This window comes from Dryobates pubescens, chromosome 29 (genome assembly GCF_014839835.1).
Source record: "Dryobates pubescens isolate bDryPub1 chromosome 29, bDryPub1.pri, whole genome shotgun sequence".
NCBI classification, from domain to species: domain Eukaryota; kingdom Metazoa; phylum Chordata; class Aves; order Piciformes; family Picidae; genus Dryobates; species Dryobates pubescens.
The window spans coordinates 207243-220244 of NC_071640.1; the positions used below are offsets into that span (position 1 = coordinate 207243).

The window sequence follows — 13002 nt, forward strand, 5'->3', positions numbered from 1 at the left end:
TTACTGGGAAGTTTGCTACCTCTGCACCCCAAAACAAAGAGACATGTTCCTCTCCTCTGGGCTCAGTCCTTCTGAGTGGTCCTACAAAAAGTCAGTCCCAGGACAGATAGCAGTTATGAGCTGGGCCGTATCCTGCCTACCCAGCCATCTACTCTTGGCCTTCATTTTTTACCTTCTGGTCTGGTATAAAACTGCCCTTCAGACACCTGCTGTCACCAGCACAGGAACCACAAGCATCAGCATTTGCTGCTGACACCAGGGTAAAGCTGCTCTGCCTTCTGGTCACCACACCACTGATGACCAAGGTGGTGGTGAAGCCCTTCTACAATAATAAGGCTGGCAAGATAAGGTGGAAGGAGCCAAAAATCACTGATGAGGTTCTAATAAGAGGGTTTCCATAGAGCACAGTTGTGGAAAACTGCACTTTAAAGATGAATCTTTAAGTAAGGACAAAAGGGACAAAGTAATTCTTCACTCAAGGGAGTAGAGAGGGAAGCAACAGAAAGCTGCTACTATATGAGACAGGAGAGAAAACACTTTGATAGGAAAAAGACAAGCAGTCACATTTCAGTCAAGGACTGGAGTTTGTTGTTAGGTACAGAGACCTCTAGAGTACCAGACCAAACTATTGACTTGCACTGGTGTCACTGAGAAGATGAAGCAGTGCCCTGCCTTTGCCGTGTGAACTCTATCACTGCCCTTAACGTGCTTCACTGTCTCAGGACCGTACAGGTCAGGATGCGGCACCAAAATGCCTTTTACAATGCAGAGGAGGAAGAGTTAGGCAACCTTTACATGTCTCACTGCAGTAAAACAACCCTTTGCTGACCCCAAGTTTTAGCTTTTCCTGTACTGTTCCATCTCAGAAGAGCCCTGCTGGCCAGCCAAGTGATTCTTACGACAGAGTGGGCAGCAGTTCCTGACAGCCAACAGTACCTGGTTCAGTACTTTCTGCAGGTAGGGGGTCCCCATGCGGTCAGCCATGTGTCTGTAGGCTGGGTGGGAGAGAAAAAATTTTCTCTCTGCAGCCAGAGCTGCCTGGATGTCCTTCTTGCCATCAATGTCCTTCTGACTCCTGTTGACTACACCAATGTAACCTGTAAGAGTGTGGTTAGAGATCAGATGGTTACAAGGATAAGAAAGTCAATGGGACTCGGACTGAAAAGGAAGTTACTCAACATTGCACACAAGGAATTCTAGTGGCAACACACTAGTAGGAAACAACTGGAAGTGTTTAGAACTAGAATTTCCTTTGAGTAGCCCAGGTTCTGATGTTTTGGTATGCAAGACAAAAATGACTGCAACTGAGAATCAGCTTATTTGTCACTGCTCCTTCAGTCACAAAGCACACCCTGGTCTGCTGCATCCCAGACACTTCTGTGACCTCCTTAGGATGGGTATGTCCCTACAGCTCCACACAGCAGGCATCACAGCCCCAGGGACTGCATCAGATACACTATGGCAACCTCATCTAGGTCAAAGCCAAGGGCAGTCTTTTAGGCAGGAGTTGCATTTTTGCAGCTTGCCTTGTTATAAGAAGTAAGAAAAGAGAAAGTAAAGGTAAGAGCACAAGGCCAGCCTTCCGCTGGGACTTCCTACCCAGGTGCAGACACCTGCAAGCTTCCTGTTAACTGCCTGACAGATCCTAGCTCTGTTCACTTCCAACTTGGAACACAGGTGGCTTCAACCCAAGTTGCAACAGATGCTGCAGGAAGGAGATGAGGCCAGGAGACCTCTCCTAGGGAGAGCATGGCCTAAGCATGCAGGCACCTACCCCTGCGCAGGGGCAGTAATTTGTTCTCTAGCACGTCTCGCGCATCAGTTCCCTCATCCATGAGGTCCAGCTTGGTGATGACTCCGATAGTGCGCTGCCCTGGGGAACAGACAAACACACCTGAGCAGGCAAACAGCTTCACAGAGCTCACAGACTGCCTCAAGAGGCTACTCAAGGGCTCTTGAACTCAAACGCTGCAGTTCCCATCGTGGACCCGTCGCGAGAAACAAAAAGACAACAGCTAAGCTCCATTTTCACTCACAACCTGTTGAAACAGGAACATGCTCTGCCACAACAGGGAAGATTTAGTGCAGGTAGAGTGCAGATGACTAAAGGAAAGGAATTCTTCATCCTTCAGAAAAGGGGCTTGAACAAAGCAAGAAAAGGAGAGTAACAAAAATCCGGTTGCAGTGACTGCTGACATTCACCAACTCCTCTCAGAACAATGTGGGCTGTGAAGATACAACCTAAGACAACAGAGAGGAGCCCACAGCCACTGGGCAAATCGCAACCAAAAAGGAAAAGGAAAAGCAGGCCACTGCCTGGCAATGCCATGCTAAGTTAGAAGAGACTTACCTTGCGGATCCACCTCCTTGGCGATCTTCAGGGCATCAGAATTAGCCAGGTCGGAGTTGGCTGGGGAGACTGCCAGGATGAGGCAGTTCTCTTTGGTGACAAACTGCATGAGCATGTCTCGGATCTGAAACTCGATGTCAGGGGGCTGGTCTCCCACTGGGACTTTTGTCATACCCGGTAGATCTACCAAGGTTAGGTTCAGGACTATACAAAGGAAACAGGAGATAGCACAGGAGAGCAATGAAGTAGGAATGGTATGGTCAGATCATGCATAGCAAAGAGCTTTCCAAAAGATACCCACACAGTTGCTCACATTTAACGAGCTGGGAAATCTGGGACTACTGCTCTCATTTAGGCAGAATTCTTCCCCTGAGATCAGTGGGGAATGACAAAGGCACCACCTGTATACCAAGCAGGCACTGAAATGCAAACAGAAGGCCAAGTGCTCCTCAGGAAAGCCACTCAGCAGCTTTTCTGTTGTTCCATTTATTTGCCCAGTAAAGCAAGGAGAGGCAGCAGCTCTTCACTGTAATGCCCACACTGATGGAAGAGAACAGCCCCAGAAGCAGGTTCCTGCACAGACATCCTTTCTTCCCAGGAGTTCTGCTGGCTGTCAAATCCTTCAGCTGTCAGACTCGGCTCCGGCTAAGGCTGGCAGCTTGACCCAGCATGGCCCAGGCACACAGAGCACCAAGCCAAAGCCAAGCACGATCCCCATTTCACTTCTGTTCTTTCTGTCTTTACTTCAGGATAAAGCAGCAGCCTGTCTCATCCACCTCCTGACTCAGATGCTGTGTTAGGGCTCACCATGGGGAGAGTAGACTCGAAGATTGATGGGCACAGGGGAGATCCCTTTGTTGGAGCCAGTGACACGATCTGTTTCAGCCTCAATTTCCAAACGAACCTCCTCAAAGTCAGTGAATTTCTTCCCTTTGCAGTGTAGGAACTCACCATATTCTATGTAAAGAGAAGCAGCGTATTAGAAACAGTCACAGAAATCAGAGAAGCTCCCAAAGTGTAATTAAAACATCACATTCCAAAGCAAAACAAAACAGAGAACAGTTGAAGAGATGAAGTCTGGCAAGGGCCTTTCCCAGCAAAACCTGGCAGGCTGGCACAGAAGTTACTGCAGTCACCTTATCAATGTCTGAAAGAATGCAGTTGAGCCAAACATCTGCACAATCCAGCTGCTGTCTCAGTAGATGTGGTGTCCTCACTTGTCTTCCTTCAAGTAATAATCCATGACCCTCTGTTGGTACGAAGCAAACTAAGCAAACTTAGCACACACCTGCCTGAAGCAGCAGTGACCTCCACAACTACACTGGGAGACACCTGGGTACTCAGGAAAGCTTGACTAGCTCTGTAATTAAAGAAATGGGGGTAATAAAGTCTCATTACTTAATGAGAATAGACTCAAGAGAGACTCGAGAGAGAAGGACTCTTGTTTTGCACTGGCTGGTGGCTGGGGGGTTGTGAACCCTCAGGATTTTAAAAGCCTCCTAAAAGTCATCTCCTCATGGTAGACAAGAGGGCTGCTGTGGATGGATCAAGTTTAACTGACAAGAGCAGAAGAATACCTTGAAATATTCACTTGACAACTCCTGGGTGAGATACTAACTTATGCTGAGGGGAAAGATGAAGAAGATATCCTGAAAGTAAGTGGTAAACCCAGAGAACTGCCAAGAGAGCAGCCACAGAACTCTGCAGTCTTTCTTCAGCCCCCAGTGTGCTCACACTGGGCTCTCCTAACAGGAAATCATTGAGCCTCATGAGTTTCAGTGAACTATCAGCAGGGTCATAGGCTGCTAGGTCTGGCCTGCTCCTAAGAGTCACAGAAGCACAGAGAAAGGACAGTTGTGATGTGTACTCATGGAGCTTCAACTGACAAATTAAAGAGAAAACTAAGCAGCATTTTCCTTCTGGACACAGAGCATCAGAAATTAAAGCCACGGAACTGAGAAGCAGCTGCAGACCACCTTCCCTGGGGGAAATTCTTATTTACTTCTTCCAGCCTGTGCAACACCACTGGTCAAGTGAGACCTTTGTTAACCAAGGCAGCAGTGCAGCTGGCTGCAGGAGGGCGGCTCACATACCTGTGCTGGCATTCACCAGCTGCAGGACCAGCGGGCGCCTGGTTACGATGCCAGATCCACGTGGCAGGAAGTCCCTGAAACGAGACAGCAAGGTCCAGGTGAGCCAACGATTGCCTCCTTCACAGCCCTCCTGCTTCTGTAAGCAGCACAGACTGTAACTGGCAACCTCAGCCATGGGCACAAAAGAGCTGAAGGCAGTGAAACCCAAGTGCTCCTGCTTGAGGGGATATGAGCTTGTTCTGAAGGACCTGCCCGTACACACAGCACAGCCCTCAGCTCCTTCAGCTGAAGTTCCAAGCTGCCCAACAAGCCCATTTAACCCAGCTCTCTGCATTCTGGAAAAATTCCTCTTTCATCAGAAGAGAGAAGCTGAAGCACAGCCTGGAAAGCTGGATGCCTCCTTTAGACCAAATACAGTTACCCAAACGACAAGACCACCACTCTCCCTGTGCTTGTGGCTAGAGAAGGCCCCAGGCTGTTCCAAAACCATCCGCCAAAGGCTTGTCTCCACCCAGGGCTTCTCCTGGATAGCTGCTTAAGACCCAAGTATTGCCAGGGCAACACCAGCAGCAGCTTCCTTCTGCATTCACAGATCCTGAATTTGTGTGTACCTCACTCCAAAGGAAGGAAGCCTTTCACTGCCCTTCTCCAGATGCTGATTTTGCAGACACTGCCCAAGAGTTCTCCTTTGCTTTTGCTCCTTCCAAGTCCACGTGCTTTGGGCAAAGCCAGGCATGCTCACTGTATCTGCCTGTGCCCTTGCTGGCCTGTGGCCTGGTTTTCAAGTGCTCTCAGGGCTCCCCAGTAGCCACCCGGCACTTCTGATGGACTGCTTCCTTGCATCACTTCAAAACAGCTCCAGCAGCTTGAGGGCAGTTTGCTCTGGAAAGAGAAATCCCACCTGTGTTGCTGGGATCCTGGCACACAACCTGCCTACCCTGGCAGCTCTGACAATGAGCAACTTTGCTAATTCAGTAGTGACTACTCTGGGGGAGTCAGGGAATCCAGGACCGAGCAGCCTGCTCTTAGTTCTGCATCAGCTTAGCACTGGCAGAGGAAGCGAAGATGAGGAATCAGCTTTTGATTTACCACATCACACAAGGATTTGACCAGTTTGGTTTCAGGTCCTGCTTTGGCCACTGCTTTCCTATGTAATCTATGCAAGATCTTCTACTTCTCTGTATTTCTCTTTCCTCGGCTATAAAAGTAATTCTCCATCTGTAAGGCTGTCAGAATAACTTGGTAATATCAAAACCTGCACTGCAGTTTCAAGTGAAAGGAGGGTAAGGAGGCCCTCAGTCAAATAAAAATATCTCATGGGAATTGCTGAACCTGGAGTAATGGCACCTCAGGTACAATTCTAACAGCTGAAGTAAGGCTGAAGCCCATTCTCATTCTTTCAGACTTTCCAGAAGTACAAAGAGTTAATGGAGTTTGTCTTTCATTTGTTTTTCCAATAATACAGTTCTACTTTTTCCATTCCAGTGGGATTAACTCTGGGATCTTTGAGGCATTGCATCATTCTAGTAGCAAGACAACAAAAAGAACCAAGGATGCAAACCCTGATGGGTCTCAGGCTGAAAGAGCTGAGGCAGGGAAGTGAGTGCAAAGGCATTTACTGCTCTTTGCTGAAGGGTTTGCAGACATTCTCCTCCAGCTTCACAGACACCTTGGGGCAAACCCAACCACATCATCCCTTCCAGTCTTATTTCTATTTTAGTATCTGGAGAGGCATTCAAGCACAGATTTGGGCTGAAAGCTGCATTAGTAATGTATTAGTAAAATAAGTAAACAAATAATATATATCTGAGGGATGGAAAACAATTTAGCAGTTACTGCAGAGCAACACTTGACCAAAATCCAGATCTGTCAGCAGTCTTGATGCCACACAGCTATTGCTGCTTTCCAAGTCAGGGCACTGGGAACTTGGGGTTCCCCTATTTGTTTTTAATTCAAGTCTGCTGCTCCGTACAAGAAACCTCCATGCATTAGATGTCTTGGAATCCCTAGAGAACAAAAAGGTGCTGTTAGTGAGAAAAAAGGCACATTGGCTCTGAAAGGTTTTCAGAGCTCATTTAATGATTTGCAGAGATTAGAAGTTAAAGGCAACATGGACAAAGACAATTCACCCTGGACACTTTACAAGATTCAGGAAACTGGAACTGCTGTTTAATTCAACCCAGATTGTATGGAAAGGGAAGAAAATGTTGATAGATGCAATCAAAAACGTAGGACAGAGACCCATATGAAAAGCTTCGGACTCCCTGAAGAGGCACTGACTGAAACTTTCGGTTAAGTTTCTGGTGTCTCTTCATTGCTCCTACACTGAGAAAATGTGACTCCCACAAGCTCATCTGCTGCCGCAGGGCCACATTTGCTCCTGAAGAACACAACTTGCTGGTCAGAAAAAGACTCCTTTACTCCTCTGCTCTAGGTGGATCTTTATCTGAGACAAAGCTTTTTCATGCATGACCTCAGCCTTCACTGAAGTTGCAACCACGGTCATCAGGAGCCAACAACACGGCCAAGAGCACAGCACCATCTCTTGTGCAAAACAGAAGACAGACCAAATGCTTCCACCACTACCTACTCTCCCTTGCTCCAAGGGAGGACAAAGACTGGCAAAGCCGTTTGTGCAGAGGGCTTTGATGCCAGTCTAGGTCTAGTCTAGACAGACCAACACAGCAGCCTTGCAGTTCACTGCTTGTTATTCCTTTGAGATTCTGGGATTAAAATGCACTGGAGAAGGTAAAGCCTCAACTAAAAAGCCGAAGCAGCATCTTATGAAGACATAAAAGCAGTTCCAAAGAACAGAAAAGTGAACACCACCATGGGATTGTGTAATTTCCTTTCTTTTCTTATTAAAAACCTACACACAAAACAGGCTATTAAGGGACATGATTCATCTCAGGGTTGGATATTAGTTTCATAAAATTGAGATTAACACAGCTGCCACAATTCCACGTGGCTGTCTCTGTTCCTTCAATGCAGTGATTGCTATTTCCTCGTGTTCTGCTGGTGTCCAGGGACTACAATTCGATCAGAACTGTGCCAGGCACTACACAGCAAGAAATACATTTCCTGCCCCTGTGGATTTTCCTATCTGGTTACACAGTTCACTCCTGCTTAAGCTAAGAACTATCTTCATTTCATCTGTCTCACCTTAGAGTTGCTCTTCCATCATCTACACACATCCAGATCAAGAACTCATCATCAGCTCTCCATGGCACAATGCATCACAGGACTCCCCAGACAACCCAAGGTACCACAGGAGCCCCTGAGGTACAGCCCCTTGGAGCACTGCCTTGAGTGGCAGCATTCACATCTCCATACACCCCTGAGCAGCCCTCCAGCTCACAGAGCACCAACCAAGTTTTCAAACACTCTTACTCCAGCAGTGTCTCAGATGAATCCTTCGCGTCAGCCACAGAGCATCTGCAAGGCTAAACTGAGCTACTACTAACCTTACTGACTGCTAAACTAAACACCCCAGAAAGGGCAGCAGCTTTCCCCTTCTTAGACACTAAGTGAAGCCTCCTTCTCCTTCACAGCCCAGTGCAGGCATCGCTTATGAAAGCCCCTTCCTGTGCTGCTCCTTACAGCGACATGCAAACACATCGTAAGCAGTTCTGGAACTCAGGCATGGGGCAGGAACAAGAACACATTTCCTTCCTCTGCCACTCAGTAGGTTAACCAAAGGGCTGAACTGGACTCCCTTTCCTGCTGACTCCATGGCTTCCATGAACTCTGGACTAAAGTGCTGGACTAAAGTGCTTCAAGAGCAGCCAGACAGGCAACCTAACCACCAAGCATCTAAAAGCAGAGGCATTCAGAACGAGAGCTCCTCCTCCACCTGCTCTCCCAACTGCTTTGCTCTGCCCTGAGCTGCAGCTCCCCTGTGCTGCAGCCTGTGAACCTGGGCAGGGGTCCTGCAGGCTCCTGACAACATGGCAAGGGTCCATTAAGGTTAGCACTTTGACTCAGGGAAATTTAAGGCAGAGGATGTGTGTTATTGTTATTTATCTGGCAGTATGCACAGCACAACAACCTCGACCCAGAGTGAAAGAGAGCAGTTCCATGAGCTCTTGGGATAACTTCTGACAGTGCAACTGGCACTGGTCACACAATGGACACACAGAAGGATCCATTGTAAGGACAGCATACTGCCAATATTACTGTGCACAGTCACTCATTATTCAGGAATACAATTCTGAAAAATGAAGCCAGGCAATAGCTGATGAGTGTCATCATAACACACATTAGCAGAGACAAAAAAGGCAAGAGAAGGCTTCCCACTGCCTTGTCCCTTGCGTTCCTATTCACACCAGCGCAAAGGGAGGTTAACACCATTGTGCTGACTTACAGTTGCTTTGTTAAGTAGTTCTGCTCTCAGACAGCACCTCCAAACCTAGCACAGCTTCCAGACCAGCAGCCAGAGCAGCCCAAGATGCTCTGAGTCTGGGAGTTTGCTGTTTGTAAGGGGAGTTCACAGGTGCTGGCCAAGCATGAGCTGGGCTCCTTTACAGAACACTGATGAGTAATTTGCAGTCCAGAAACAAAGAATAACCTACAGTGGGGCTCCTGAAGCCTGCACCCTTCTCCCACCCTGCTGTCTGTCTTCAGCTCTCAACTCCTTCGCATGCACTTCAGTGGCACCAGTGTGGGTCCCCATCCAGTGAGAGGAGCAGTCTGAGATTCACTTATTAAAGCTTTACAGAGACACTAAGGCATTGTGGTCTTCAAAGAGCAGAGCGCAGCGACTGTGCTAATTCACTGTAAGAACACAAATAAGCATGGGCATAGGCTGCATTGCACAGTCACACTCACAGCCTACTCCAAGCTGGATGCTATGATCCTCACCACAAGAAACACTTCCCTGTTTTGCTTCCTCTGCCCATTTCTGGCCAGGACATGTAATACTCCAGAGCTCTGCTACAGCTTCTTCCCATTCCATACTCCTGCTTTATTCTAAGTAAGAACAAAAATTAAAAGCAGGGCAATCAAAGTCAACACATGAAGCAAAGAGAGCCACATAAAACACCCATATTTGCTGCACAAAAGCATCTCAAAACACCACAATGACCTGAAAGCAGGGGCTGTGCCAGCACAGGAAGGCTTCCAGCAGACTGCCCCTTCCAGGAGAAGCCTCCACAGGAACTGCACAGCCTCATGTACAGCCTGGTCAGGCAAGTCCATCTCCTCCTGAACAACCATAACAGTGTGGTTTGTGTCACTGACACTGGGGACCAAACAATGAGCCATGGAGGGACAATAGCTCGATGAACCATAGGGCTTCTCTTGGCACGGGGCATGGCACAATTGCTTGGCCACTGATCTACTTATACAGAGCTGACAGTCTCCAGTACTGTCCACTGCAGCTCCTTCCTGGCAGCTTTTTGTATACATGGATCTTCTTTTTCCCAGGGAAGAGGATAAAGCCTTTTGTTAGTGAGCTGCATGGCCACATTTATGTGCTCTGGTAGGTCTCTGGGAGGATGCAGGTGACCTGGACACCACAGGTGTTGCTCAAAAACATGTTCCCTGCATGTGGACACTTGCTGATCAAGGTGCTCAGACAGCTCGAGAGGGGCCAGGCCCTGTGCAAAGTTCTCTCATATCACTGAACCTTCAGTCAGCAGCACTTCTGTAAACACTGCTAAAGCAAAAAGGAAAGTGCAGAGCAATTCTCACATGAACACTTGCTTACAAGCTGTGTTCTTCCCACCCCTCCCAGACTCCATTACGTCTCCTCTGCTGTGCTCTAAATTCTGCTTTTCTGGCTCATCTCTGGCCATTCAGCCTGGTTCCCAGGAGCCTGTGCAGCCACTGCCTCTCCCATTCACTCTTTCCACATCCCCCCTCTGGCATCTCACTCAGCCCCTCTCATGCACATGCTCTGTGCAGGCCTCTGGAAGCAGTGTGATAAGGTGGGGGGGGAGGGGAATCTATTGTTTATTCTTATTTTAATCCTTTAGGCTGATTTTTGTGTTTCACACTCCACTGGCTTCAGGGTCCATCAAAATCCAGAATACAGCTGTCTGTGTTATGCCAAGTCATAGTCTTGTGTCAGGTGTCCCTGCCCATGGCTGGGGGGTTGGAACTAGATGATCCTTGTGGTCCCTTCCAACCCTGACTGATTCTATGGCTGCACCACAGCACAAAACTGCCTCATGGCTGTGCTGCTTCCACAAGGCAACACCCAAGGAGTCCAGAACCATTCCCACACTTTTATTCAGCGGCCTGGGAGATGCCAGCCCAGAGAGTAAACTGACACAGCCAAGAGCTTGACCCAGGGACTTCTGCTGCTCTGTGTCTACAGTAACTCCAAGGCAGGCAGTGTACCCTAGCCTCACGCTTGGCAGGTGATACTGTGATGCCACCAGGAGCTCTTGCCCAGAAGAAGCTGTGCTGGACTCTGGACATTGCTCACCCTCAGCCATCCTGACTGACCAGCCCGGGGCAGCTGCCTGTGCAGGCATGCAGGGCTGCTTTCCGGCTGTCAGTGACCAAGGTTCATTCCTTGCTTCCAAGTGCCACGGAGGGCTGTGACACTGGGAATCCTGGCATGCAACGACAGTGCCCTGTGCCAAGGCTGCTGGGGAAGCCTGCCACGGGAGCAGCTTGGATCCACGTGCTCCTGCCCCGGTTGTGATCACCGCTAGATGGATAATCCCTTCATGGGCTGCTGCTTCACAGTAGCAGTGCAGCAACCAATCCAGTCTGAGAGCCAGAACCAGGCCCAGGGGGATAATTCCCCTCCTACTTCCCTACAACAGGGTGAAATCTACTTGTTTCCATAGCAACAAATCAGCTTGATGGCCACAGCTCCCGCATCCCTCACTGCTGCGCATCAGCCCAGGCTGCTGAGGGATTTCCAGCAAGTCTCTGCAGCTACAGGTCGAGAGTTTGCAGGAGGAACCGGAGATGCTCCAGGAATACAAACCCCAGCATCTCACCAGAGATGTTATTTGCTTAGATTCACCTCTGCTGCGAGAGAGGGAATCGGGAATCTCCTGCCCTCCTCCATTTTGAGGGCTGACATCCGCCAGGTCCCTCCCTGCCATGCTCCCGCAGATAGCTTGGCCCCTGGGCGCCAGGACCTCACACACCGACGGGGAATGAGGAGAAAGCAGCCCCACGTCTCGAGTGCTCTGCCATTTTTGCAGGTAAAACCTGAGAAGAGCTCTTGGGTGGAGCTCGGCAGTGCCCGGTGCAGGGTGGGAGTGGTACAGCCCCCGGTGCGCAGCCTGATCCCAGTCCCTGCCCGCACAGCAAACGCTGCAGAGACCCTGGCCAGGAAAACAGCCCTGGGAGAAGGAAGCCGCAGCACTGCTGCTCTGCAGCTTGCTCTGGGAATTTCTGGGTAATAGAAAATTAAGTCCTGGATCTTCTCTGCTGCCTTGGGATGTTCAAGGTAAAGAGTAGCAGAGTGCTGACAATATAAGGAACTTGGGGGAACAGGCAGCCTGGTGTATCCTGAATGGATGTGGCAGCAAGTATTCCACATCCATGGAAAATGCAGGATTGCCATTTCAAGAATGACAATCCTAGGAGAAAGAAAACAATGCTGGTTTCACTCCTCTAAAGTCTAACACAACCCCGGGGCTGGGCAGGAACACCAGGATCCAAGTGAAAGCAAGCACAGCACAGAGGCCTCCGGAACCACAGGCAGAGGAAATGCTGCACTAGAATGAGGTATGTTCCACTCCAGAAGCTGTAAAACCTTCTGCCTGCCTTGCTGACCCTTCCCCATCACAGCCACGCTTTCCTTTTGCTCACTGCAGAGAACACCCTCTGCTAAAGAGAAGAAAACAACAGTCCTGTAGTTGATTTATCCTGTGCAGCTTTGCCTGCAAGGCTTCATCTCCAGAATCTCCCTGCAGCTTCAGGCAGTGGTCTCCAAAAGGCCAATACCAGGCATCAGCAATAACCTAAAGCATCAAATTATTCCAGTCTTGATGGTAGTAGTGAAGAAACTCAGAGTTATGGCCAAAAAGGTCAACCTATGTCCTAGCATCTTTGCTTGTCTCTTTCTCACACTGCTGCAGTGGCACCACTCTGCTCTGGCACAGCCAAACCTGCTGATAAATCCTGGCCCTGCCATAACTGAAGGGTCACAGCCCTGAAAACCATGAGCTGTACTGCACCTGCACTTGAGCTGGGAGAGCACAAAAGGAAAGGCTGTACACAAAACCTCTGGGACAGGAGTGACCGAGGGGAAAGCACAGCCACAGTAACGCCCTGGGATTAGCTAAAGCCAGCAAGCTGCAGCCTGACCTTGCTATTTCTCACCCCCAGCGTCTTAATCTGCTGCAGCTCCCTCCAGCCAAGCTGCAGCTGAGTCCAGACTAAAGTCTGTCCTGCAGTAAGGGCTCTCCTGCACTGAGGAGACTGTGCAGAAATAACCAACAGCCAAGCTGTTTGTCATGTGCAGACAAACATGCAGATCAGAAAGGGGTTCTCCTCCTTTTTGCCCTTCTCTTTTTCAGAGGAGGCACAATGGAAGGCTCAGAAACACCAAACATTCATGGAAAGTGTCACCTCAGATTTCATGTCAGA

General features: G+C 49.1%; 1 protein-coding gene across 13 annotated transcripts in view; it reads right to left on the reverse strand.

Moving 5' to 3' along the window:
• DNM1 (dynamin 1) overlaps nucleotides 1-13002 on the reverse strand; it is a 57584-nt gene that overhangs the window by 36662 nt on the left and 7920 nt on the right. For all 13 annotated transcript variants that reach the window (XM_054174278.1, XM_054174276.1, XM_054174273.1 and 10 more), the window contains exons 2-6: nucleotides 4444-4517; nucleotides 3158-3307; nucleotides 2351-2554; nucleotides 1775-1873; nucleotides 937-1097 (exon numbers count right to left, since the gene is read on the reverse strand). In XM_054174278.1, coding sequence (XP_054030253.1) covers nucleotides 937-1097; nucleotides 1775-1873; nucleotides 2351-2554; nucleotides 3158-3307; nucleotides 4444-4517 — 688 coding nt within the window. The remainder of the gene's footprint in view (nucleotides 1-936; nucleotides 1098-1774; nucleotides 1874-2350; nucleotides 2555-3157; nucleotides 3308-4443; nucleotides 4518-13002) is intronic.